This window comes from Suillus subalutaceus (genome assembly GCF_016647625.1).
Source record: "Suillus subalutaceus strain FC151 chromosome Unknown DFJ58scaffold_1, whole genome shotgun sequence".
In the NCBI taxonomy this organism is placed as follows: Eukaryota; Fungi; Basidiomycota; class Agaricomycetes; order Boletales; family Suillaceae; genus Suillus; species Suillus subalutaceus.
In genome coordinates this window covers 1,333,646-1,359,332 of record NW_024540250.1, presented here as the reverse complement: position 1 = coordinate 1,359,332, position 25,687 = coordinate 1,333,646, and the positions used below count along the sequence as shown (strand labels likewise).

At 48.9% G+C, this 25,687-nt stretch overlaps 11 protein-coding genes across 11 annotated transcripts; 5 read left to right on the top strand and 6 right to left on the bottom strand.

Moving 5' to 3' along the window:
• Window positions 1-410: 410 nt before the first annotated feature.
• On the bottom strand, window positions 411-4,217 carry DFJ58DRAFT_754015 (uncharacterized protein). The gene is made up of 19 exons (XM_041387970.1): window positions 4,149-4,217; window positions 4,088-4,097; window positions 3,958-4,027; window positions 3,836-3,896; window positions 3,502-3,783; window positions 3,374-3,449; window positions 3,169-3,323; window positions 2,980-3,118; window positions 2,600-2,930; window positions 2,390-2,554; window positions 2,228-2,338; window positions 2,099-2,174; window positions 1,952-2,046; window positions 1,851-1,897; window positions 1,535-1,800; window positions 1,455-1,481; window positions 1,244-1,403; window positions 906-1,191; window positions 411-850 (listed from the first exon to the last, which is right to left on the bottom strand). Exons 1-19 carry the CDS (start codon window positions 4,161-4,163, stop codon window positions 505-507), a joined length of 2,718 nt encoding a protein of 905 aa, XP_041251580.1. The 5' UTR covers window positions 4,164-4,217; the 3' UTR covers window positions 411-504.
• A 194-nt stretch (window positions 4,218-4,411) lies between these two features.
• On the top strand, window positions 4,412-6,073 carry DFJ58DRAFT_754011 (uncharacterized protein). Its single transcript, XM_041387969.1, has 4 exons — window positions 4,412-5,424; window positions 5,457-5,519; window positions 5,579-5,601; window positions 5,658-6,073. Exons 1-4 carry the CDS (start codon window positions 4,623-4,625, stop codon window positions 5,775-5,777), a joined length of 1,008 nt encoding a protein of 335 aa, XP_041251579.1. The 5' UTR covers window positions 4,412-4,622; the 3' UTR covers window positions 5,778-6,073.
• On the top strand, window positions 6,074-7,620 carry DFJ58DRAFT_754007 (uncharacterized protein). Its single transcript, XM_041387968.1, has 4 exons — window positions 6,074-6,520; window positions 6,578-6,909; window positions 6,960-7,184; window positions 7,243-7,620. The coding sequence occupies exons 1-4, from the start codon at window positions 6,246-6,248 to the stop codon at window positions 7,437-7,439; spliced, it is 1,029 nt and encodes a 342-aa protein (XP_041251578.1). The 5' UTR covers window positions 6,074-6,245; the 3' UTR covers window positions 7,440-7,620.
• Window positions 7,621-7,744: 124 nt separating this feature from the next.
• On the top strand, window positions 7,745-10,595 carry DFJ58DRAFT_740666 (uncharacterized protein). The gene is made up of 8 exons (XM_041387096.1): window positions 7,745-8,042; window positions 8,105-8,132; window positions 8,228-9,056; window positions 9,105-9,326; window positions 9,375-9,511; window positions 9,569-9,707; window positions 9,758-10,173; window positions 10,226-10,595. Exons 1-8 carry the CDS (start codon window positions 7,987-7,989, stop codon window positions 10,457-10,459), a joined length of 2,061 nt encoding a protein of 686 aa, XP_041251577.1. The 5' UTR covers window positions 7,745-7,986; the 3' UTR covers window positions 10,460-10,595.
• Window positions 10,596-11,283: 688 nt separating this feature from the next.
• Window positions 11,284-12,297, bottom strand: DFJ58DRAFT_754001 (ribosomal protein L11). Its single transcript, XM_041387967.1, has 4 exons — window positions 12,248-12,297; window positions 12,096-12,191; window positions 11,893-12,040; window positions 11,284-11,842 (listed from the first exon to the last, which is right to left on the bottom strand). The coding sequence occupies exons 1-4, from the start codon at window positions 12,260-12,262 to the stop codon at window positions 11,604-11,606; spliced, it is 498 nt and encodes a 165-aa protein (XP_041251576.1). The 5' UTR covers window positions 12,263-12,297; the 3' UTR covers window positions 11,284-11,603.
• A 180-nt stretch (window positions 12,298-12,477) lies between these two features.
• Window positions 12,478-13,498, bottom strand: DFJ58DRAFT_753998 (uncharacterized protein). The gene is made up of 4 exons (XM_041387966.1): window positions 13,194-13,498; window positions 12,984-13,143; window positions 12,765-12,926; window positions 12,478-12,711 (listed from the first exon to the last, which is right to left on the bottom strand). Exons 1-4 carry the CDS (start codon window positions 13,355-13,357, stop codon window positions 12,634-12,636), a joined length of 564 nt encoding a protein of 187 aa, XP_041251575.1. The 5' UTR covers window positions 13,358-13,498; the 3' UTR covers window positions 12,478-12,633.
• A 71-nt stretch (window positions 13,499-13,569) lies between these two features.
• On the bottom strand, window positions 13,570-18,893 carry DFJ58DRAFT_753993 (uncharacterized protein). The gene is made up of 18 exons (XM_041387965.1): window positions 17,826-18,893; window positions 17,545-17,771; window positions 17,354-17,498; window positions 17,171-17,305; window positions 17,052-17,118; window positions 16,682-17,005; window positions 16,478-16,635; window positions 15,870-16,430; window positions 15,659-15,818; window positions 15,493-15,610; window positions 15,229-15,443; window positions 14,962-15,173; window positions 14,629-14,909; window positions 14,504-14,579; window positions 14,410-14,455; window positions 14,213-14,363; window positions 13,992-14,152; window positions 13,570-13,935 (listed from the first exon to the last, which is right to left on the bottom strand). The coding sequence occupies exons 1-18, from the start codon at window positions 18,840-18,842 to the stop codon at window positions 13,646-13,648; spliced, it is 4,344 nt and encodes a 1,447-aa protein (XP_041251574.1). The 5' UTR covers window positions 18,843-18,893; the 3' UTR covers window positions 13,570-13,645.
• DFJ58DRAFT_753990 (uncharacterized protein) lies at window positions 18,894-20,076 on the bottom strand. Its single transcript, XM_041387964.1, has 5 exons — window positions 19,898-20,076; window positions 19,717-19,819; window positions 19,592-19,658; window positions 19,162-19,541; window positions 18,894-19,113 (listed from the first exon to the last, which is right to left on the bottom strand). The coding sequence occupies exons 1-5, from the start codon at window positions 19,992-19,994 to the stop codon at window positions 19,032-19,034; spliced, it is 729 nt and encodes a 242-aa protein (XP_041251573.1). The 5' UTR covers window positions 19,995-20,076; the 3' UTR covers window positions 18,894-19,031.
• An 85-nt stretch (window positions 20,077-20,161) lies between these two features.
• DFJ58DRAFT_753986 (nucleolar protein 12-domain-containing protein) lies at window positions 20,162-21,160 on the bottom strand. Its single transcript, XM_041387963.1, has 4 exons — window positions 21,021-21,160; window positions 20,862-20,967; window positions 20,730-20,802; window positions 20,162-20,680 (listed from the first exon to the last, which is right to left on the bottom strand). The coding sequence occupies exons 1-4, from the start codon at window positions 21,128-21,130 to the stop codon at window positions 20,280-20,282; spliced, it is 690 nt and encodes a 229-aa protein (XP_041251572.1). The 5' UTR covers window positions 21,131-21,160; the 3' UTR covers window positions 20,162-20,279.
• A 493-nt stretch (window positions 21,161-21,653) lies between these two features.
• Window positions 21,654-22,838, top strand: DFJ58DRAFT_712705 (uncharacterized protein; the record flags this gene model as incomplete). Its single annotated transcript, XM_041383884.1, has 4 exons — window positions 21,654-21,839; window positions 21,923-22,135; window positions 22,195-22,386; window positions 22,437-22,838. The coding sequence occupies 4 exons, from the start codon at window positions 21,654-21,656 to the stop codon at window positions 22,836-22,838; spliced, it is 993 nt and encodes a 330-aa protein (XP_041251571.1).
• Window positions 22,839-23,057: 219 nt separating this feature from the next.
• On the top strand, window positions 23,058-25,225 carry DFJ58DRAFT_17247 (glycoside hydrolase family 5 protein). Its single transcript, XM_041379025.1, has 7 exons — window positions 23,058-23,220; window positions 23,284-23,555; window positions 23,614-23,716; window positions 23,770-23,866; window positions 23,920-24,366; window positions 24,417-24,658; window positions 24,709-25,225. The coding sequence occupies exons 2-7, from the start codon at window positions 23,461-23,463 to the stop codon at window positions 25,153-25,155; spliced, it is 1,431 nt and encodes a 476-aa protein (XP_041251570.1). The 5' UTR covers window positions 23,058-23,220; window positions 23,284-23,460; the 3' UTR covers window positions 25,156-25,225.
• Window positions 25,226-25,687: the final 462 nt, after the last annotated feature.

Sequence of the window (25,687 nt, the reverse complement as noted above, 5' to 3'; positions counted from 1 at the left end):
ATAACGCTCACGCAGCAGTACAGGGACAACAAAATCCGCAGCCTTCCTAGGTGTCCATAGCGGAAGCGGTGTAGGTCCTCGAGCAGGAATCCAGGGAAGTTGGTTGTGAATCGCACAACATCAGACAACGGTCCTGAATGGGAAGAAGCTTCGACTAGTACGCTTTGAAGGTAGGGTGATTGGCTCTTGTCGGCATGAATTGACGATTGGTTCTCAAGATGGACACCTGCCCCTTTGGCGTGACGGTGATATGAACCGGCCGAAGATAAGTAGCTCTGGAAACTGCCCGAGCCTGAGAGAAGTTGCGGGTCTTTGTTTAGCTGGGGAAGTGAAGTACTGGCACCAAGTTGGCTCGTAGGTTCCATGTTTACAGTCGCGTCCTACAAGCGCAATATCAATCCTGAACGTGATGAAAGTGAGATGAAGTGTGTATTATTAGCTGACTAAGTCTTCCCCGGTATTAAATTGCGGTCATCACTGCTTGATGAGTATCGCTAATAGTAATTACTCGTCCTCCTCAACATCACCGAACTCAAACATCCCAGCACGGTCGCGCTTCGCTTCAGCAACTGCAGTTTGCAGTTTACTCATGACGTGTGGGTATGCGCCAAGATATTTGCAGCCCTTGCGGTCAATTGATGCCAGACCCTCACGAAGTAGATCAGCATTGATGCAAGCTAAAGGATCTTGCGTAGCGACGGGGTCATTGGGATCAATGAGACGCAGGTGAAGCGTAGCGCCTTCCTTGTAGTCAATGTTGGCGACAAGTTTGCGACCCTCGCACAATTGGCGGAAGCGCTGAACAGCATCTGCGTGGTACTCGCTCTCGGAAGCCACGAGCCTGACGAAGCTATGCACAATACCATGAGTGTTATGAACAACAAAAATGCGAACTGCACCATTACCTTAGGCGAGCATCTTGCGCTTGACCGGGCAGGGAGCGGAACTTGGGATCGAGAGGACGGATATTTGAAAACGAGACACTGTCTTGGTTCCCATAGTCGATAAATGTTACTTCAGCCTCCTTCTTAATTGGAGATGCACGACGAATCCTGGCACGGTACCATGACCCATCCGAAAACTTGGCAGACACCAAATCTCCTGCCTTCGGCACGAAATTTGGCGGTGCTGGGTGTGCGACGCGATGGTGTAGAGAAAAATCGTGCATCAGCTTTTCTAATGTCGCAATGCCTGGCGTACATGGTAAGAAATAGTCATCCAGGTAATTCTGTGCGAAGCTTACCCTCGGTGTTTAATATTTGTACTGAGAAACTGAAGCCATTTTCTGCCCGGACATCACTGATAATGACATCCAAATATTCCGACTTTAAACATCCAGGATCATCTTCAGCAGGGGGAGCCTGAGCAGCCTTCTCCGCTTCTTCATCATAGTTCTCCCATAACTTGAAACATGATCAAACGTCGAAAGGAAGTGCATCAATGTTGGGGCTTACGTTTGTCTGTGCTTGCTTGGCTTCTGCCTAAAATAACGACATCAAAAAGTTTGATACTCAAGGATCCAGGCAGCGCTTACTTCAGCTGCGTACAACTGTGTAGACCATGACAAGCCGTCGGCGGAGAAGGAATGTACAGAAGCAAGGCCTTCCTTGACTAGTGAAATTGCGACATTTTCACTCTTCAACCACAACGTTCCGATGAAACCACCAGATTTGTCGACGGTGTCCACTTCAAATTCCACATCGCGTTGCATGTACCGGCGGGTTGCAAAGTCTGCAGCCTCCTGACCAAATGGTTCGCTCCTCTCTGAAGGATTACGCGCTGTTCGAGGCGCTCGAATGCCTGAGAAATAATGAGGTATAGTTTGGAAACTGTTTTTTTGTCAATCTTACCATTGAGGACCAAGGTGAGCGACTGGTTATCTTTGGGGAGGAAGAGCCTTGGGGAAAGAACATTTTAGAACTATTCGTCAGAACATAGTACTAAACCGCACTTGAAGCGAGACCCCGAGGCAACATATTCGACGACAGCGGATACCTTCCCTTGCCTCTTGAAGCCATTGATGAAAGTAGTGGCACGCGCACCAGACTAGAAAACAAGTCTGGATCTGTGAGGAGCGGATACTAAAAGATATACATACCTCTGAAATGTTAACGGGGGGCCTTACAGCCGGCTGTTCTTTACCGGAGTGGATACCACGGGTCTCAGCAACAGCGCTGAGTTCAAGAGTCAATGATATCTAACACAAATGAGGGTGTCGCTGTCTTACGCTTGTTCTGCAGCCATCAGTTTGTCGTAGTCAGAAGAACGGTCCTCATCATCACGTCGATGGCGGACAACGGAGGCAAGGCCTTTTTCTACCAACTGCTCTGCAATGTTACTAGTTCGGAAATGTAAGTGAATGTAAAGCACAAATATGTATCTTGCTTACGAGCTTTGGTTTCCGTATCGGACTGTGGCGCATTCGCGCTCGTCATATTCACCGTCACGAGGACGAATGAAGTCAATCGTAACTTTGACATGCTTGCCAACAAGTTTCTTCCGAAGGAATTCGCGAGCTTCCTGTGCATAGTAAGCCTGCTTAGGGTCGGAGAGTCTGACAAATATCAGAAGACGTTGACGACCAAGATGTACTGCTTACTTCGGTCCTTTTGTTGAGCTGAGCTGCAACCGGCGTTCCTTGCCGCTTTCCTTATCAATGACAGATATTTGATCGCCACTCCATACTCGAATGACAGTTCCGTCGAAGACGCGCGCGCTTCCATTAGCATGACCATTCGACTGGGCAATCGATGCAGACGCAGTTGGCACATTGGCGTACAGACAAGCTCGCTTTTCTTTTGCAACTTTCTCGGCTGCACGTAGGCGCTCCATACCTCCTCCTGCAGCCAGCATACCAGCGTGCCAGTCGACAACGCGAGCGAGCCCAGCTGCTACAAGATGTTCGGCTACATTGCCAGCAGGATGGAGAACTGCAGCAGATATTGCCAAATATACTCCCAGATACAGAGAACGACGTACCAGAACCAATAAATATCGATGCTGGAGGTGGTGCACTGTTGGCTCCGGCTTGGAATGGTGTTGCTGTCGAAGTTGGCAACGATAGTATGATCACCCGTACAGATCGCTGGAGTAGCCTAGACTCCGTGAAGAATTTTGCCTGCAGACCATAATTCAAACAGAGTTATTTTGACACTTGAATTGACTTACTTCTTCTGCCCAAGGCTCTGAGGGTTCTCCTTGCTTTGGGGATGTCCTGGCACAACGAACACCAGCAAGTGCAATGTTGACTATTTGATGCTCGCCATCCGGCATGAGAAGTCGGACCCGGAGAGTAGACCCATCCCGCACTTGTTCCACGAGTGCTAAAAATATGAATCAAACCAAGCACTGCAGTCGTAATAAGACGTCATACCGTCAATGGACTTCCCCTTCCACTCCGAAACAAACGCTTGTGAATCAGTTGGCATTGTTTGGTGCACGACACGAGCCTGCGGAAATGACAGAAGCGACGACAATTGAATGGCAGCCAAGAATACGCACCTGGGGACCATGAGAATTCCATAAGCCTTTTCCTGCCGCCTTCGCTTCAGCTTCGATGTCACGTTTTCGGATATCGTCTTCCGAGGGGTCCCGTTTCGATTCCTTGACTTTGCCCCAACCGTTCTTCAGCATCTCAGAGGCAACATCCACACCTCCGATTTCAGCAGTGCCAAAGTCACGCGTGACATCGTCGTTGGAAGGAAAACTATGTGTGGAAGTAAATGAAATCTCTTTGCCTACCGCCAATGCACGCAGAAAATCACGAGACTCAAATGCCCATGGCTGAAAATAACTTCAATTAGTGCTAATGAGAAACGCAGTGACTATATCTTACCTCGTCCTCTCGAGTCTGGTTTCCCATTCTTGGAGCCGCGACATCAGCAAGGTGTAGGATTCTGTAGAGTGTAGCGGGTCAGACCGTGTCGCTTTCCTATCAGACTTCTCTGAGCTGCACACCTCTCCTTTGGACTCTGCCCTTGTGGTCCTGTACGTCCACGCAAAACGAGGGTGTCACCTGAGATGACGGCTAGGTTTCACACCCTAGAATTAACAGAATGCGGAGAACGGAACATGTCGGTGTACACACATTTTACAATCTAAACGCAACAAGTCAAGGACAGGAAAATGAAGAAAACATTCGGACTTACAGCTTTGAGCGACATTCTGCGAGTTTATCCAAGAAATAGTTGAGCAAGAGGTAGATGCAAACAAATTACTGTAAGTTATTACAAATTTAAAGTGCTTGAAGTTCGCACAAGGAGATCAATGTCAGATCTATGGGAACTTATTTCCTTTTCTGAACTGCCACGATGCTGTTAGTATGGCCTTGAGGAGTATGCAGTCCAAAGGCCGTGCAATTACACGCAGTCAATCGCCTACACTATGGGCTTTGCCCACACATACGAGAGAAGTAATTCAGCGCTCGCTTAGAACGCCAGATTGTATTGCTACACACAATCACCAAACTGGCAGTGTCAGTCAACACGTGCACACCACGGGTGGGGTCGTATGCCCTGAGCATAGCGACTGCGCACATATGAAGTGCAGTGCCATTGCATATTCCAGAAACACAATTCCATCCCTTATAAGCTATATCAACTTCTTATTGCGCCAGCAAGCCGATGTCCCCGTCTCGCTTTCACGAGCATCTCACCTCTGGTCAAGACAGCGATGTTAACTTGGCCACCTTTCCCCCGGAACCCAGCAAAGGAAATATACCAGACAGTAACAGAATTGACGTCATGGCACAAATACGCGCAGCAACGATGACCCCTACTCCCCTCAAAGAACTACTAAAAGATCCTGTTGTTATCAACACACTCTACAACGGCGACGGGAGGAAGAAGAGTCATAGACAGTCATCTAGCTCGCAACACCATGAACCCCGTTACTCTACGTCGACATTGATGAGCATGGTGGTAGCAGAAGAAGAAAGGCAAGCACAGCAGCTTAGATCAACCCTTCGGTCGACGGGGGACAGGCTCGATCAGGAAATGCGCAGGGCAAAGCAGGCTGAATCTAAAGCAGAATTTTCAGAACTCCGAGCGCAAGAGTTGACTGTGCGTGTCAGTGCCGCCGAAACGGGCAAGCGCTACGCAGAACTCGAAGCGGCGCGTGCCAACGAAGAGACGCGGCGGTATCAAATGCGCATCGAAAGCCTGGAAAAACAGGTCACAAAACTTCAGGCTGACATCCGCGTCTTAGAGAGGCAAAGAAATGAAGCCGATGAAAGCGCATCACGAGCGCGGGATACTGCAAGAAAGTTTCAAATCGAACTTAGCAAGCAGCAAGCAAAGGAGAAAGTAGTAGAAGAAGGTTCGATATATAGTCGGAAGAAGTGGTTCGTAACCGGGCATAACGAGGGTTGGGATGCTGGGTATGCGGAGGGCTTTGACGACGGCAGGGAGGATGGGTTCGAAGAAGGTAGACAATATGGCATTCGCGAAGGACGAGAGTCGAAACTAAACAAGGTCACAAAATTGGTCGGAAAGAGAGATTCAACAATGACAGAGAACAAGGTCGGTACGAAGAAGTCATCAGCTTGCGCTTCATGCCTTTGACGAAATTTTTGCTGCAGAAGTCGATGAAAATGATCAAACAGTGAGTTCTGACCCGTCACATCAATATTTTGCCATTAAGACAAGCATTTCTGCAAGGCACAAAAAAAGGTGCAACAATGGAACGAACGCATGCAGCGGTCTTCATCGCCAGCCCAACTCGGTCCAATATGGCTGAAACGTCCACTGTACCATGACCACGTGGACGTGACCCGATGAACATTTGATAGAAGATGCCCGTTGTCTTACACTGGACTCTTTTTAATGACTGGCAGATAACGCACCTTTAACTATATCGTCGTGACTGATGGGTTATTTTTAGTTGAATTTTGTCCGGACATGAGCACCGCGCAGGAAATAGGCCTTGGCTATTACAACTTGATTCGCTCAAGGGTACCATGATTCTAAGCGTTTTGATGATGGTTTCGACGTTTATTTCCGCGTTTGTGGGCGCTTGTGTTGCCGGCACCGGTCTGGAACTGTGGTTTGAAAGGATTCGTGCGTGGGAATAGACTACGATCTGATAAACTTGTTCATTATGGTTTGAGATCAGTCATGCTTTGATCGTTGCAATCAGATACTTACATCAACTCTTACGGACACTCAGCCTGGACAGTGCCCCCTCAGCCCTGCCCTTACATATACTTAATTGCCAGGACCTCTTTCATTCAACTTTTCTTCCTCATCATGAGCTACGCACAACCCCTTCCATCGCCCGGTCTGTCAAGTGGCCGTCGCAGGCCTAAGAACCTCCCGAGTTTACCTCTGTCTGCGTTTAGCCCACCAAGCACAGGAACTTCTGACATGTTCCCTTTGCCCCCAACTCCAAGTGCACTCTTTCCAGGCGAAGTCATTGACGCTCATCTGCGGTCTGAGGCACTCGAAAATGCTGCTCTTGATCTGACTGGCACTGAGGTCACGGGTGTTGTTTTATTGTTAAACGACCTTTCGGTGCCAGAAGGGTAAGCTTTTGACTTTGAGGACATTTTGCATTTCCTTATCTTTGTTACGAAACTCAGACTGCAATCTTCTCTCACACAAAATGTTCGAGTACTTTCCGTGGCAGCTCCCTTCGAGCTTAGCGCCATCCCATCGGATTATTCAGATCACTCAGAGTCATCTGGAATTCCCCAGTCTCTTTACACCTCATACACAACTTCGCATGAAGCACCAGGAGCTAAATCTCAGGCTATCGAGACTTTGAAATGGGCATTCTCAAACAGCCGTCTCGTCGATATTGACGTTCAAAGTGACATCATGTCGAATGTCGCAAAGTATGAAGTGTTTGAGGATCTTCTCATGAAAGCCACAACCGATCTTCCTGGAGATAGGAAGGTCCCCATAGTCCTTTGTGAGCATTTTTGCCCTTAAGGTGAGTGTTTGGAACTGACCATATTTCAGCCAATATATTACCGCCACCCCATGACCTAAGCCTACCGATCGTCAAGCTACTCGCTGATCCAAGTTATCGCAATTATCAAGCACACTCTGCATCCTTGTCATTGTTTCCAAATCTCTATGTGAAGTTCACGCCTCCCTTGTGGAATCAAACCGTACCAGGTCCTGCAGATCCAACTTCGGAAATGGATCAACATCGTGAATGGAAACGAAAAATCAAAATGTTCAGTAAGTCCTTGCGTATATATTCTTATATGTTGATACAACGCTGATGAACTTCCGGCAGTTGGTCCGGTGCTGGAAGCGTTTGGCTACGAGCGTATTATTTTTGGAACTTCACCTTCATTGGCTGTGCCATCGCTTCTTAACCCTGCAGACTGGTATGCGCTTGTGCGCGAGTCTTTTGCAGAGCTTGCAGTGGAGCAGGAAGCGATCGACTCGATCTTTAGTTTAAATGCAAAGAGCATCTACGGAAGCCCATAATACTCTTCAAGTGCCAGGCCTGTACAAAGATTCCCCATTTTCTTGAACAATTTTCGTAATCGAACGATATCGATATTTTGTACGCTTTGGCGCACTAGAATTTTCAAATCGATAACGAATCATGTAAAGTACATACAAACGTGTCAACTTGACAATGAGCTATAGATGACACGGTGATAAAGAGAGTTTGCGACACGATCTCACGTAAGCTGTTCACATCAGGGGTGCTTCCATGTTTGGAACAAGTCACTGGCACCGAGTTTCCTTTCTTGTACGGCGCTGCTTCAAACAGTTCTTGCCGCGGCGATTTCGTTATGTAGGTCCATTCAGTTTGCATGATCCACGGTTTCGCTTAGTTCCTGCTAAGAAGGGTATACTACATCAAACTTGTAAGAACCACTTCACAACTAATTTGGCTTATCTTCATCTGGGGACCCACAGTAACTGACAGCAGCTAAACGGCGAGGTTGTTACCCGGTCTCATCAGCTGGCAGTCTCTCTAAGGCTGTAACCATTTCCTTCACCAGTAAAAGTACTCACACAGCGAATGGGCAGCGACAACGATGCACAAATAGGATACGGTAGACGTGGTGCATCATCATCGTGAGTGCCCGAGTCTCTTCTGGTTAATATCAGTTGCACACTTACCAATCACATGAGGCTAGGAGCAGCAGAGAGTCTTCACCCGCTTCTGTAAGTAAATGTTTCTCTTTCTGACACGTGTTTCTTCTTTTCTTCCACTCGTCATGGCCATGCAGTTGTCTCACATATCCTATACAACCTTGCAGAAACGACAGAAACGGTCTTTCACGCCAAATTCTGACGATGAGACCCCCGTGGTTCCTGCACCAGTCGAAACTAGTGGGGATGCATCTTCCAGCGATGGTACCCCAGCGCCCTTGATTCGCCAAGCGGTTGGATTCTCGTGGCAGCCGTCCGTGCTCCCCATCCCAACTGTCAACACCTACCAAGCCGTCCTCCCCACAAATCCAAATGCAATACAATTTCTCCCAGGCCAGGCGCTACCCAAGAAAAAGAAAAGGAGGGAAAAACCGGAGTACTCCGCTCAGACGAGCCGGTTCAGACTCTCTCAGGTACCCGGGCCCACACCAGCACACACACCAGAACCCTTAACACAGCCCACACTATATGCTGGCGGGGGTCCGTATTCTTCAATGTATCGTATCAGCAGTGCCGCATCGCCTAGCGCTAGTGTCACCATGTCTAACCCTTCAGTTGCCGATGGTGCGTCGCCTGGGGAAGCTCATTCCCCAGCCGCATATTCCACAGTAGCATCCGGCCCACGTAGTAATGCGGTACCGCGGGCATACAATAACATAGGTCCCAGTGGCAGTCGTGCCCCGGGGCAACTTGACGGACCTATTGCGCCTGCCATGACTAAACGGAATAAGAAATTAACTGGGCAACGCATTGCTCAGGACCCCGGTTCTTTAGCTCAGTCACCGGCCTCTAGCCGCCAACTTCAACCACCTCCTTCCAATATGCATTATCCACGCCCAGGAGCACATTATCGTCACGATTATGAGGCAAACCTAGATTCACGCTCACCCTCCACAAGTGCGGTTTCTCGTCAAGAACCTGTGGGACCGACTTTTTGTAAGGTGGTAGCCTTCGCCTTGCTCCCCGATCTAACGTTTTCTGCAGCTCCACAAGAACGATCTGCAGCACCTCCAGCCTCTGGAGGACAAATGCGACCTCTTCGGATGTTGACGCTCCTCATCGAGGATATCAGAAGTGGAGTCCCAGATCATCAGCTTGCAGAGATCAAAGTAGTTCTTCGGCCTGGGGAAGACCCAGACAGTGGTTTTTGGGCAAATGCAGAAGAGGTCTGCGAGACTTTGCAAGCAGGACCGTCGCGGATAGATGGTATGTTACCCTTGACTAGTAATTCGTAGTTGTAATTTCTTTTCACAGGTCCTGCGAGGGTGTACACGCTTCGTGGAAAATATCGTCAGTTCTTCATGCGTGTGGATGCTGACAACGTCCTCGAAGTAAAACCATGCAATCTTGGTGTGAGCAAAGAGCGCACGCTTGAAGTCGTCGTCGAAGCTGTACGTATGATTTGATGCGGTGATATACCACATAGAGGCGCTGATTTCATTTCTTAGCCTATCCCGAAAGGTCGATTACCTCCACCTCCCCGGATTTCTCTTGAACTGCCACAAATGTCTAGCTCTGACTCCGATACTGTCCTGTCACCTTCTGGACAGCAAATGTCAAGACTGCCAGTATATTCAGGAGTCACACGTGATACGCGCATCGATTTGTTGTCGCAAAGTGATTACCGCCCCCAAAAGAGAAAACGACCCTCCCAGAGCCATTTATTCACCTCAAAATAAAGCACCACGAAACTCAGTCCAAAGGACTCCTTCTCCTAGTCGCACGCCACATCGAGCGAGACAGTCGAGGCATGGAGACCAAGAAAGCTCCTTCTTCTGATGAAGACGGTGTACGAGAAATATCGCCCCCCATTCCTGGGCGCCACGCTGAGACAGAAGATGAAAGGGACGATGCGATTGCCAATTTCATTCGATCGGACATAGAGGGCGAAAAGGAATGGCCTCGATGCATGTCGATCATCTCTCACGGAGGCCCGAAGCGCGTTTCTGACGTTCTGTGGTCCTACAACTACGTCGAAAACAGAGTTAAGGAACACGAAGATAAGAAAACACCATCACACTGGGATGGCGCGCCAAACTCCAGGGTTGAGAGAGTGAGTCTACAATTCGTGATCCAGTGCAGTTTAAATTTATTCTGTTACGTAGCGACATGTTTGGCGTGCACTGAACCTCCCTCCTGAATGGGGAGAGGAGTGTCGGACTGTTCTCACTCTTGTCGGCCATTACGGGAAGTATGGGCGCAGGTATCAGGATTCGCATGTCATAAACGAGATTGACAGTACGGCCGCTCCTACAGAGAAGACTTGGAAACGGTTTGTTAAACTGCTACACAAGGTTGATACACAGTATTTGTCTAGCCGATTAATGGAAAATATGTGAACGTAAGCTGTTCACGGTGGACTCCAGCTCTCCTCGTATTTGCACTACATCACTTCCTCACAATAATTTCTCCCTCGTACTTTCTATGCACACCCGTATACATAGATACATGAAAATAATAATAAATATATGCTTTACCTGGTGGACAGAGCAGTGTCCATACGATGCCGAAAGGGTAGATAGATCAAGCTGCAAATTAAAATCTCTATAGCTACAAATATGCTGTCCCTCCCGACTCAGCGAACGTCAGGGATGTTTTTTCTTCTTTTTTTCATTCGTATACTACTTCATGGATATGGACTCCGGATTATCGATTTCAAGGCACCCGAGGCCCATCGTGCCCTCATTGCTATGCGCTGCGCCGTCAACAAGAAGATTGTTATTGACTCAGACTAAGCTTCATACATACCTTATTTCGTTGCTCAGCACACGTACATGCCAGTTTCGCAAAATATGACCACTTACCCGCGGGTGACCCGCATCACCTGCAGGTTGACCCATTGGTTGACCTGCACCCGCGATGCTCTGACCTGGGTGGGTACGAGTGGGCCTCTGAAAGTTTCGGTACCCACAGGTCGGATGCAGGGTCAACCCTTGTCATACCCTACGAAGCAGTCTATCGATTATCAATGAGGCTTCAGTAACGCTGGAAGAATTGAAAGTGGCAGACCGAGCCATAACGTTCTGATATGTGTAGAACGTTTGCGTACGCTCCTGTTTTATGTCGACGTTGAGGTGGAACAAAAATCGTTTACTTTCCATTGCCGCTGCAAGACCCGGGCACCTGACAGAGGATCAGAGATATCAACAGAGATAACGGAAAGCTCAAGACACCATGTAGGAGCAGCCCACCAAGGCATGCATAACGGAAAAAAGGGGCTCTGCGAGTGACAAGCCTTCTAACAATAAGGTGTCAAATGATTGTAACCGAAAAGGCCCCGGACACGGGGGTACCCGACAGAGCCCTCCTCCACTAACATGGGGAGTCGGGGACACCCCTCATCCCTCTCAAGATTCTTTCTCCAATGCAATGTGCGCACGGGAAGGACATGTGAGCGTTTAGATATATTGATGTATGCAGTAGTGTCAAAAAAAAATACATGGCGGGCGAATAAAAAGACTGGCTCGTGTGTTCGACAGTCTTTTACTCATCTGGCACCTCAATATCCCCCGAGTTGATACCATCGATGATATCATGTGGAGGCTGCCCATCTACTGTGCAGCCAACACTTTGGGCCGTGCCCAAGATCTCCTTCGCGCCGCCAGCCAAGTCCTTTGCTAGCGACTTGGACCTCATCGTTCGGGCAATTTCGAAAATCTCGTCAAGAGTGACATTGCCCGAGTGCTTGATGTTCTTCTCCTTCTTCCGGTCACGGGGGGGCTCTAAAATAGACGATATGAGAGAGGAATGGAATGGATACAGGACTGCGTACCCTTGAGCGCCCGGATGACAAGGGAGGAAGCGGAAGGAACGACAGAGACTGCTGCTTGCCGATTCTGGATCGTAAGCTGGACAGTCACCCGTAGACCCTTCCATGCAGAGGTAGCTTTAGCGATATCTTCTCCAACCTTTTTGGGTGACTGTTTCATGCTTCAGCTTTCTATCATTATTTGATACCAGACTGAAGACACGTACCAGACCGAGAGGACCGATTTTTGGGGCAAGTGCTGAAGATGCACCGACTTCACCCCCTGTTGCCCGTAGGTAGATGATTTTGATTTCGTTGGGGTCCTAAGATGATGGTCAAAAACTGCATTTCAAGCGCAAAATAAGGAGGGCAGACGAACGAGCTTGGGGGCCATGGCGAAGGTGAGGAGGTTGGTCGCTATTCCCTGAGGTGGCTAAAGATTAAAGTTCAAAACTCGAAGCAACTGTACAGTACCTCAGCTTAGTCACCTACTATTCCCACACTCCTGAACGCTGTTCACACATTTCGTGCAGTCACATAAAGTTGTCACGCAAGTCACGGTATCGTCACACTGGCCAATTTCGTCGAAAGTCCGTTCAGCCTAGATAGGAAGGTATGCACGAAGTGTACTGGATATGTAGTAATCTACATACACGCACAGCGAGAACGCTGACAGCTCTAGCTTTAATAAACGTAGCAGAATAACGACTGCCGATCGACGAAACGAAACGACTAAGGGTGACAGATTTGTCGATTCGCATTACTCTAGACCTTGTGATCAATCGAGTTGCCTGTGTAACCCATCATAGCACCCTGCTCGGCCAATCTACGCTCCCTGAAGACCTGTCGGAATAACCAATCAGTAAACGACTGCACATAGTGTACGGGGGACCTACCCTGCGATACCGAATGCGCTCAAGAGTAACCAAGGCTACGATAATGATGGTGATACCCGTAATACTTCCAAACACTCCAAGTCCCACCGGTAACACTTGTAGTGACCTCCCAGGCATGGAGAACGCAACTTGAACGGTAGGGGTTGCAGACATAGAAGCGCCCTAGAAATGAATTCCGTAATTCATGATGAGACGGCCGACAGGAGATAGTTAACTCACGGTTGAAGTAGACGTGACACTGCCTGTAGAGACTGAATTGAAAACCATGCTAGATACAACAGCCGCGCCCGTCGACATGGTGCAATTCTGGACCTCCTGAATTTGGTCGCCAACGGGGGTGAATGTGAGGACACAAGTCTCATTCATTGGACCATTTGCACTGCGAAGATTAGCCCCACGACCATTATAAGAAATCTGGCTTTGGCTCACGTTTGAATGGACATTGTCGTAGTGACTGAGGGGGGGACGGCAAGAACGGAAGAAGTTGCTGCTTGGCGACGAGCGATGGCACTGTGTTCACCAGATGGATATGCATTGGCAAAGCCTAGCGAAAACAACGCGAGGTAGGAAAAGAGCACAAGCTTGGAGAACATTATTGCTAAAGGACTCGATAATTAAAATGAATGAAGAGGCCTGCTCTTGGTTTCTCGGCAAATCCGGTAATAAGATGAAGTTGAAGGAGAAATGGAGTGCAAGATGATGCCACCAGGGCGTTGAAGGCAAAGACAATGGAAGGTATTCTTGAAATTGCCTCCATCTATCAGTCAGACTAAATAGGAAATTCCTCCCGCTCCCGGAGTCATAAGTAACAAGTTGCAGCGCCCGTCTCATTGACAACAGCATCGATATCATGATATATATTTCTGCACAGGTATTTATACTCAACGTTGCATTCCACCCTCCACAGCCTTGTACGCCTTTCCCTCACGATATCTTTTCTTCTCCAAATGTAGGTTCATCAAAACACCAATCACTTGTGAGATGAATTGGGTGGCCCATTGCTCGAAAGCAAGTGAAACAATAACATTGGTGAGCGCAAATACCGCTAGCCATGCTCTGCCAGAGAACGGAAGGGGCATCAATTCAAGAATCAGCCCAAGGGGCTTCGGAGGTTGTAACAGCACCAGTAAATTCAGGAGCGATAAACCAGTGACTGATGCCATCAGCCAACCTACACAATAGCATCAGATCAGAAAGGCGTAGTAATTTTTACGGCGAAGTACAGACCGTTTGTCCACATCGACTTGCGGTAAGGAGGCCCAATGCTAAACACGGCTGCGACAAGAATATACTGGAAACAAGATACTAAAAATAGTGTTGAGTTCTCAAAGTTGGTGGCCTTGAGATGGGCACCATCGCCATAAGGGTCTGCATCCGGTAGATGATACCTTGTTGCGGACAAGCTCAGGTTAGTCGCCTTCGGCAGCGCAATGAAACGCTTTACTGACCAATCCTGGCGCCTAACCCAGAAGAATGTCCACACTTGGACACCGCTAGTGATTATTATCTGCCCAAACAGACTGGCGAGGACCTTCTTTGACACCAAGCTAGCCGTGGGGCGCTTGGGATATATCCGCGGATACGGGAGAGTTCGTCCCACTAAATCCAATTAGGACTGCCTCGAGTAAAAATCCACCGAACTCACTGGAAACGGCAATGGGAATGATAATGAAGAGATCGATGTACAGAAACTAAGGAGACGCGTTCAGCGGGAGCAAATTGGTTTGTCGGGAAAGTACCTGGAAATCTCCTAGGGACGATGCGAAAGAGTATAGCAGAGTGACCGTCGTGAACTGGATCATGGAGTACAGTGCCCTTGCAAGATATCAGTAGGTTCGCAGAAGCAGAGAGAGGACCCTATTACATGTATTTGAAGCACGAAAAGCTGGTGACCAACGCGGCCCTTCCTTCCTTGATGACCTCGATGACACAACTGATATCGGGTGTCCTGCTGGTGAAGGGGGCTGCAACAGACGCCTCCGCTTCAGACAGCGAAATACCGACGTCTGCAGCTTTGAGTGCTGCACAATCATTCGCGCCATCTCCACACATTAGCACAGTGTAACCCAGAGTCTGCAGCCTTTCGACAACCTCGTTCTTTTCATCGGGCGACATTCGAGCGAAGATCTGAGTCTTGACAAGCATCTGAGGGCAAGCATCAGTTCAGATGATATAATGCTCGACCAAATGACCTCACCCGCTGCACAGTTTCAAGAGGACCGTGGTTGATCATCCATCTAAATACATCACCTGTCACAACCAACGCACAATCCTGATACTCGACCTCATGCTCTGCTACGGTAAGGTGTGGAGGTGGAGGTAAGGGTTTGAGGCTGTAGTCGTCCAGTTTCCAAGAGGGGTTATCCATGGAGGACCACTCCAGTTTCGACATGGGTGTATTAGCATTTCCTGAGGTTGAAAAAGTCTCGTAATGAGTACAGAACCGACGGCATTGACTGCTCACCGTGGACGAATGCAGGAGCGAAGACATGTGCAGCTTGGCTTACCAAACTGCACTCTCGTGCGACGCTGACGGCAGTCAACGGGTTGTCTCCAGTAATCATCCTACATGCCAGATGAGCGGCCCGGAGGGTCTGGATGGCAGGAGTCGTCCCCGGCTTCAACTTATTCTCAAAGATGATTAGTCCGAGGAAACGAAGATTCGATTCCGCTTGTTCCCTATAAAAACCCTGAGTAACCATGGAGCCAAAGAAAAATTGCGCCTAACCTCTTCAGCTTTTGAGCCTTCAGCCATGATAAACCTTCGATACTTTTGCCCGCCATTGCAATGACACGGTACCCACGCCTTGTATAGTACGACAGCAGGTCGTCGTAATCCTGTGGAACTGCAGAATAATCGGCGTCCAGAATCTCAAGGAAAATTAAAAGCTAACAAGAGTCCTTCTCGCAGATCTCCACCATGACCTCTGGAGCCCCCTTGACGTAGATTTCCATACTAGTGCTCCTGAGCCGTTTGACCACAACACTCATCCGCCGTAGACTTGAGACGAACTCAAAAGTACGGATCACACCAAGTTCAAGGAAATGAGCATGCTGAGATGTAACAGTCAGAAATGCTCTGCGCTGCCTCATGTCAGGGCGCACCTTCGACCCCGTCTTGAGAGCATCTTCCAGGCGGAACTGGGCACTGCCAGGCGGTCGCACAACAGTCTGGACAAGCGCAGCTGGTCGTTCGCTGCCACTTTTTCCTTTGATAATGCCGGTCCCCGCGACCAGTCCCTCCTCAAGAGTCCACTTGGTAAACTCGAACATCTTGACGTCCAGTGGATCGCCAATAATGTCGCCATCTACCATCTTCAAGGAATGGCATGTCGTGAGTGCGTGAAGGAAGCTCGTGCGGTCGCGGATGGAAGGTAGATCATGGACGTTGTCTATGAGCTCACCAAAGCGGTGCACGTTGCGGTCGAGGGAGCGCACGCCAAGAATGTCTAAGCCATCCTCTGTGAGTGTGCCTGTCTTGTCAAAGCAGCATACGTTAACTTTCCCTCCAATGTTGACACGCGTGGGCGAGATACAGAAGATTCCAAGTTTGCGAAGACGTCCGATGGCAAAATTCGTCCCGATCGAGAGGGTCGCTGGAAGAGCGGGTGGAACCACAATCGTTATCAAGTCGAGAGCACGGACCAGGATAACAGGCCATGTAATCTGCATCCAAGTGAGTAGAATTCGCATGAGTACACTACAAAACGAACCCCAAGTCGGACAAACTGCACAGCACTGGCACAGAAACCAAGGGTGGCAATACATGCCAGAACACCAATAAAACGAATTGAATCACGGTAAAACTTGAATCCAATCGGTTTCGGGAACAACATGGACCTGACTAGTGCTCCCTTGGTCGTGTTGAACCCTGTTATTCATGAATGCATCATCTCTGCAGATCGCAGAAGACCTACCTGTTCTGACAACAAGTCCAAGGGCAGGTTGTCCTGTGGTCCCATCACTTGCCAGAGCACCACGGATGCGAACCACTCTGGTCCCTGCATGAATAAAGCTCTTGGCAAGCTCACCCTGGGCGTCCTTGAGATCCCGCCAACGAGCGATATCATCATCCTTGGCTAGATTCTTCGAAACAGGTACACTCTCGCCAGTTAGCATGCTTTCATTCACAATCGCGTCGCCAGAGAGAATAAGCATGTCTGCAGGGAACAGAGGCACACGTAGTTCAGAGAGGTTTACTATATCTCCTGGCACGAGGTTGGTAGAGTCACGCTCGACCCCTGCATGATCATGAGCTGAGTAAAGGACGAAAAAAACACTGCATACAGCCACCGTCTGCATAAACCATAACGTCACAGGAGAAGCGAGACATCTCCCGCATGCGCTTGATGGTCTGGGGGAGCGTGAGGATCTTTCGTGACATACTCAGGCGTCTGTTTTCTCACCTTCTTTGTATCAATCAGGGTTGTCACAACACTCAATGTAGAAATCAGGGCAATGCAGAATGCATAGTAATAGTAATCGTCTAATGACCAGAGGATGATGCTGGCCACTTGAAACACGTAGAATGGGTGGATGACCTACCATAAGATTAGGGGAGGTCATGTGTCCATGAACATTGGACTTACCTCATCAACTAGGAGCGATATCGTCGATTTGCCTTCGATATCGACAATGTTCGGTCCAAACAAGATTACTCGTTGATGCCTCACAGACTGAGGAAGTCCGTTCTGGATGGACTGCAGACCTGTCCAGGTTGGATCACGCCAGTTCCTGCTTGATGCTCAGTATAAACCAAGGTGCAACGTAATAATCCCACCTTATCATGCCGAATAATCCAGTCTGAACGTCAAGTGCAAATCGTGAGTATCTATAATCGACGACATGGAGGTCGTCGAGAATTTCCTGTCTCTCGCCGTTATCGTCGCGTGGCAGCAACTGTGGTCGTCCATCCGCTTCTGCAGGTGAGACAGGGAAAACCGTTGATCTGGCATATGGATATGCTAGACGCTTGACAGGGAACAGTGTGATGTCTCTATGTGCAGACTGACAGCAGATGAGTTAAAGGTGGTGCTGCAAGAAGTTTACGGCGTTGCGCACCTCGACGACAACATAACCATGCTTAATGTCTCTAAAAGCCTTCTCTTCTACAACGCATCGTAGCCATATACGAGGGAACCAGTGGCCCAAGAGACCCAGGACACCTAAAGTCGCAGCACAGCACACTCGCCAGAGCCACTGCCGCCAAATGATAACTTCATAGCCCACGAAACGAAAGGTATTGTCCTCTTCCGGTACATATATGGTTTGTCTGCTTGGCGGCCCAGGGGGTGGAGGATTCAGCGGCTCATGAGGTATGTCTATGTCTATGCGCACCTCGTCGCCGAAAATTGCATCAGCGGCAAAGAGAGGGAGATGTGAGCCTGCACTTGGAGATGGAGGGTATGAACCATAGTCTATTTCGCTGTGGAAAGGGTTTAAGGGATGCGAGCCGTCGGACTCTGTCGCATCATCTTCCTCTCCGGACGAGTATCCCCATCGCTCATTCCCTTCATTTGCAGGAGCGAATTCTGACCCTGCATCTGAGGACCTTCGTCGTGATTTTCGAGTCGAAGATGCAGATGAACGTCGTGAAGGCGAAAACCTGCGCTCCCCTGTACCACGGCTAAACAAGTTAGCAATGTTTTCGAATACAGAGGACCGGTTGAATGTAGGTGATAAGGATCTCCTGCGTCTACGCCCTCTGTGGCTTATGCCTTCTTCGTCCTCCCCCGCTTCTTCTTCGCTATCAGACCTCGTCTCATCCGCCGCCAGCGAAAGTGAGTCACCATCTGTGCTCATTCTCCGACTAGTACGTCCAACTGACTCCTCACTCTTCATCCGGCCCCTCGACCACTCCCTGCTTCTCCGTCTACCTGCCAATCCATTCTCTGTATAGGACATCCTCGATATGCTTGTAGGTATAGATTCCTGTCCTGGTCCGTCAAACATGGCGCCTTGTCCACTGTCCCCGCCATATGATGAATGGCGCCGCGCATGGGCAACAGCAGCGTTAATGTCGATGACTGACGCGCCCTCTGTATAGTCGTGTGGCTCACTGGGGCCAGCTAAGGCCATCACAGCAAAAGGTACCAGAACTTCGTGGGACGTTCCTCCTGACGTCGTTCGGTTTACATTCTGGGAAGCAGCTGCAGTCCGGCAAATGCCGTGACACGACAGCGTGAATATTGTTGGACAGAACTAGACGAAGTGTACGTATACAAGCGACATATGTAAAAGTCCAGCAAATAAATTAGTTAAGCTGACTTAGCCTAGGTAATGCCATATCAACCAGAAACAGAAAAACGTGAACGCTGCGCCGCCCAAGAAGATATACATGTCCTGCGTGCTACGAAACTTCAGTATCTCGATCCAGAATTGAGAATGTTCTACTTACCTTCTTCTCTCGATCCACCCTATAACGTCTCGACTGAGACCCATTGTATTTGCGGCATCCAAGAGTCGTCTCTGCGTCCCCTTAAGAACATTCCGTTGATCCACCAGATTATCCAGCACTTCTCGCCCTTGCGCAAGGAACTCATCCAACCTTGTCTCCGTATTCTGGATAAACGAGTGCTCATGTAATGCGTGACTTTCACGAAGTGTTGAGCCCGGTAGTGGTGTTTGCGTCCGGAAAGGTGACTCGGAGTGTTGCGATGGGGATACTCCGCCGTTCAAGGCAGCAGCACTTGGCGTGAACCGTCGTCTTGTGTCAGACGAAGGAGATAACATGCTTGAAGGACCGCCTAGAAGTTCGCTTCGCTGTGCCGCAGTTCTCTGTGCTTGCATGTGAGACCTGCATTCAGAATGCAAATAACTGGACATGCCTCGGTTTTGATTAGTTCAAACTGACCCTTCAGTTCCGCATAGTCGGAGCGGAATTTCTGCACACGCCTGCAAAGACGAAAGAGACATGTTAATTCAATAAAAACCTTTCATGCGTGTCGCATACATTTGCCCTTTCTCCTGCTTCGCCTTTATTATTTCCCTCTTGGCCATCGAATCATAATCCTCAATGGTTCTGTGCATCGCAGCAAGTGAGGCGGATATCTGTCCTAACGAGATGGGTCCGTGAGTTCTTGCCTATCACCAAAGCCCCTTCCCCTCGAAAGCTAGCAGGGAATTCAACAGACCTAGGAGGGATGCTGAATTGTCTCCATTGCGCAACCGTTCGAGATCGGCAGTGAGCGAATTTGTTTGCCGGACGCCATGTGTGTAGAGGGAATTCATAGTGCAGCCAGCTGCTCCTCTAGAGCCCTCGAATGGATGTAGTTTATGACGAGTCTTGTCAGCGTTTGACCAACGTGTCGATCCAACGTCCGGCCGGGACAGCCGAGATATACCGGAGGTTTCGGTATTCAAACTAGCAACTCTCCGAACTTGCTCCGAACATAGTATCACGAGGTATGAACAGACACATCAGCATTGCATGCGAAGTCTGTCGAAAATGAAAGAAATATACTACGAGATGCGCAGAATGAAAAAATACACGATTGACAAGGGAATAACCTGAAATCATCTGCGTTTTCCCTTCCTTGAAGATTTTCCTCCGGCCCGTTCTGCCTTCTCTGTGCGTCGCGCTCGCTGCTTAGAGCGTTCCACCAAACGTGCGGCCTTCGTCTGATATTTGATACTCTTTGTCTTCTCATTTCTCTTTGCCTTGCGTGTTGGCTTCAAAGGATCATTCTGAGCTCTCTCTTTCCCTTTTGGCTTCACGGACGTGGAGGAAGGGGCGTCCGACCGATCAGCGGGTGCGGAGCCGGTCATGGGTGGGCCATGTAAGAAGACAGCGGGATCAAAATCTTCGACCACTGTCACCGTAGCAAGTTGTTCTTCGCCTTCATACTCTCCATTTACCTCTCGATCTCTTTCATTCCCCGAGGAGCCGAGCCCCTCGTCATCGTTATCTGAATCGTCTGTTGAGTGTTAACGATCCGCAGCACAACGCACACGGTGATTGATCACCTATGATAGCACCATATGCCTTCTCAACCTCCGCAGCGTTCTGTGCAGCTCGCTCCGCTAAGGCGCGCCGATGCTAGTTAAAACGATTAAACTTCTGAAAATGGTAAAATAACGGGTTGGACACAGACACACCTCACGTCGCGTGTCTAGTCTTTCCTGCTTTTCCCTGAGCTTCGCCTTCTTTATAGCCTCCTCTTTTTTTGCCACCTTCCGCTTGTGAAATCCAGTGAGAAACTCTCTAACGAGGAGCATGTGTGAAGTCCTGCATTCGCGGATCTGTAGCATGCGTACCTGCGAGCATCATCATCGAATACGATTTCCTTGATCTGATTTCGTTTATCGCGTCTTTTCGCTGCGACCGCTCTATGTGACTGTGTTAAAATGGCGATATTGGAGTTCATGGAGGATTGAAGGATAGTTGCCGGCGGTCCGGGAAATGAACGGGATGTTCTTACATAATCCGGAGGTGAAGGAATACAGTACTTGGCATTTATTGACAAGCTGTTGGCATCGTATTCTTCTTTCGTCTGGAAATGGGATTATAAGATGTAGCTGCTCTCAGGCGCACATTTTTTTTGCTCCTTTCTCCCCCACCCATCTAGAGCACTGACCTTTCACTTTCCTCATCATCCTTTCCGTCGCCGAGCTTGATCAATGCCTGATCTCGCTTTCGTAGATGCTTCACAGTCAGTTGACCCCGGTCAGGGTTCGGGACACGCAACAAATCATGATTCTATCAATTATTACATGCGCCCGCCGGCTCCAAGAGGACAGAGATCACCCAACGACCTCCACGCTCTTTACGATAACAGTAGCACAAACATCATCCCCCCATACTCCCAGCCTGCATACTTTGAGCGTGTCTATCCGCTCGCAGGCCAACAGATATCAGCACAAGCTCAGAATACACTCCCGCCACCCTCAATGTTCAGTTATTTTGCAGTGCCCCCTCAAGGCCATGCTGGGTCATGGCAAACACATGTATCAATGTCGATGGTCCAGCACAACTCTTATCCGCCCCCATCTTTCCCGCCCGCTCAACTCGCTCATAAAGTGTGGATACTGGACTGTAAATCTTGTGGCACATTTCTCACCAATCGCGGTATGAAGGTGAGTTAATTTTAGACCTTGTTAAATTTTCGATTCTTCTGTCATGTGAGAGACAGCTGATAACCCCAAAATCTGTTTTCCAGGCTGTTTTGCTGCTCAGACCTAACGTCTCTCTTTTTTCCACCGATGCACTTCCAATAAATTGTTCCGCATACACGTCAAATCCGGACGCTCTTCGGCCACCGCCCTGCCGTCCATCAATTAATGCATCTCCCCCTCGGACGTGCGAATGCCTGACTCAGACTCTCTGCTGTCATACCTGCGGTACAGCCGTCGGCTATATGATCGTGATTCCAGTAAGATTACTGGTGTGAGAACTGTGTGAAGCTCTGATTGTATTGACATGTTTTATCAGTGTTCTCGATGTACGTCGTCAATTACGGCGACTAATCGCGCGACCAATGGTCATCGCTTCGTCTTCCATTCTAGTGAAATCCACGCATCGGAACGATATCATATCCCTGACGAACCAGGGGTTATCCCAATAGAATTCACAGCACCTATTTCCCCTCCTCCTTTGACGTCCGCTTATTCTGCGCTATCTTCTGTCGATGGTCCCGCTTCCTATCGGCGTATTTACACCCATTCCCTTCCCAGCCTTCCCCTTCCCCCACCTTGTCCCATTCGTCTTCCGAATCTATTCCCACATCTACCTCAGAGTACGGGGACCTGGGCTCAACACCACACCCATCCTCATCCGATCCATACTTATTCGCAACATCAGCTTCTCCTAGGCGTTCCCCACGGCCTCTGCCTCGGTCTCCATCCCCTCATGCATCAGCATCACAGCCGATGCGGTCTTCGTCACAACCAAGTAATCGGGAGTCCGTGCCCGAGTCAAGTGGAATGCCTGTTGAATCGCCTGTTCGTCAGTTGAAGGCGGGGGATGTGCTGTATTGGCACCACCTTGCTAAGAATGGCGAGATCCCAGGGGTGCAAGAGGATTCGCGCGCTAGGGTGCCGAAGAAGATACATGGACCTAAATTCTCGGACCGCTGAGAAAAATTACGTTGTCTGGACGACATTCCTCGTTTCAGGGGCACAACTTGAAGTTGTCCGACTCGGAGCACTTTCAATTCACGACTCATCATGACCCTGTTGTTTACGTTCATAAAGACAGACTTATAATGGTATCTATTTCCTGATCGATATGTTTCATTATTCATTGTGCAATTACGCCGTCTCTCACAGAATACCACGATACCCTCATCTTGTCCCCAATGTATTCGTCACTCGCGGACTCGCGCAAATAGGTCAATTACATTGTTACATACTATCTAAACCTGATCCACTCGTTTTTATTGATACTCACTCAGAAATATTGTTGTGTTGAGATGTGGATCAGAAACAAATGAGAGTGATCGTCAGTCAACTGCGAAAGGCAAGGGCACTGAACTGCTGCTTCTTCGGTCACGAGTCCACTTAGCCAAACTTACACTTACAGGTTTGAACGTTAAGTCTGCTATCGATGGAACACGGATAAACCTCGGAGCATGGATAGTCGGACTGCTATCCCGTGGACTCTTCTAGCGGTCCGCTTATAACTCAACCTTGGCTCCACTGCTGCAGTACTTAAGGTTATCCTAAGGAAGATCATGCAGCACTGCACATCTCCTTCGTTATGTCTTCTTATCTGAAAGTTTCTGGAACAAAGGTCGTCGATGGGGATGGCAAAGAGGTCGTCCTCAGGGGAGCAGGTCTCGGAGGGTGGATGAAGTGGGTTGTTATGCTTTCTGAACACATTCATGTATCTTGATCTTTCTCCCTCTGATAGCATGGAGAACTTCATTTCTGGATACCCAGGTTGCGAATTCCAGATCCGTACTGCTCTCGCTGAGGTCGTAGGACCTATCAAATCAGAGTTTTTCTTCGACAAGGTGAGTTGATCTTTGTCTGCAACATTGTTCCTGCTTCTGATGGTCCAGCCAAGTTCCTGGAGTACTTCTTCCAGGAGGAAGACGCCAAGTTCTTCAAGAGTCTTGGACTCAACTGCATTCGGCTACCCTTCAACTACAGGCACTTCGAAGGTACATACCTGCCTTGAGTTTTCGTAATTCGTTGGACTTACGATGTCAATCAGACGACTTGAATCCCCGTGTCCTGAAAGAAGAGGGTTTTAAGCACCTTGATCGCGTGATTGACCTCTGTGCCCAACAAGGCATTTACACCATCCTCGATCTGCACGCTGCTGCAGGCGGTCAAAATACCGACTGGCACTGTGATGCTGGCACGCATATTGCAAATTTCTGGTTACACAAAGACTTCCAGGATCGTACAATCTGGCTCTGGAAAGAACTTGCTAAGCACTATGCTAACAACAAGTGGATTGCTGGCTATAACCCACTCAACGAACCCACTGACCCTACGCATGCTGCTGTAGTCAAGTTCTACGATCAAGTCCATGACGCCATCCGCTCGGTTGACACAGAACATGTCATATTCTTCGACGGAAACACATTTGCAAGTGACTTCTCACATTTCGGTGATATGCACAAGAAGTGGCAGAACACCGCGTACTCGATCCATGGTATACTCCTGAATTACTGTTTCCATGATTTTATCTCATAGAGATGACAGACTACAGTGGATATGGTTTCCCCGCTAGTCCAGAGGACTATGTCAGCTCCGACGAACAACGACGGAGAATGAAGAAAAGCTACGAGAGGAAGAGGGAATGGATGGACCAGCACGGCCTTTGTGTCTGGAACGGCGAATGGGGCCCAGTCTATGCTAGGAAGCAATACGATGGCCTTGCTACAGACGCCATCAATGAAAGACGGTACAAGGTTCTCAAAGACCAGTTGGCCATCTACAGTCAGGTACATGGGCACTAAATACCGTCTCTTGCTCCTAGCTGACATAACACCAGGATCGTCTGAGCTGGTCGATCTGGTTATACAAGGATATCGGATTCCAAGGCATGGTCTACGTTTCGCAGGAAACATCGTACATGCTCCTACTGAAGGACTTCCTGGCGAAGAAACATCGTCTTGCTGTGGACGCCTGGGGTGCTGATACCACTCAAGTCCGGCACATATATCAACCTCTTATCGATCATATCACAAAAGAGATACCGCAGGAGAACCAGAACCTGTATCCGTTTCCAGTCTGGAAACTCTCCGATCGTGTTGGTCGCCTGTCCCGCAGTATACTGGTGACCGAGTATCTTGTCAAGGAGTGGGCAGAACACTTCCGTGGAAAGAGCGAGGCTGAGCTCGATGAAATTGCCAAGAGCTTCAAGTTTGAGAACTGTCTGCGCCGTGACGGATTGAACAAAATCTTGATGGACAATGCACAAACGTGGAGCAGTAGTTGAATCGTAATCGTACAAACAAAAGTGCTCGCTTGGTTTGTACTTCATCGTTCCTAACACCACGAGTATGAGGCTAGCCTATGTGATGAAGCAACGCAATTCAAGCCGCATCAACTAATCCATATATGCGCCATACACGTGTTTAGAAGCGCACCATCGTGACAGGGCAATCGCCGACGGGTCGACTGGCGTTAACTTGGTACTTACAGGTCACAACAGAATGCCACACAACATCGGTTCCATTTGGGCATAGTGTACACTGTAAACCACGGGCATCACGAGCACTGGATGCCCCATTCAACACAATAAACGTGGCCTGATCAACAGTCAAATTGCACGTCAAAGTAATCAAAAATGAAAGATTCGCAGGTTCAAAACGTTCAACAGCAAGAGAGATCACCATACCTGAAGCGCCTCTCGAGTAGGAAGCCTTAGAATGGAGTAAACATAGGCTACAAATAGATCAACAGGAGACAACACTGAAAGCGAATGAAAGAAGAAAGTCTAGATAACCATTCTAAATAATAATAACCCA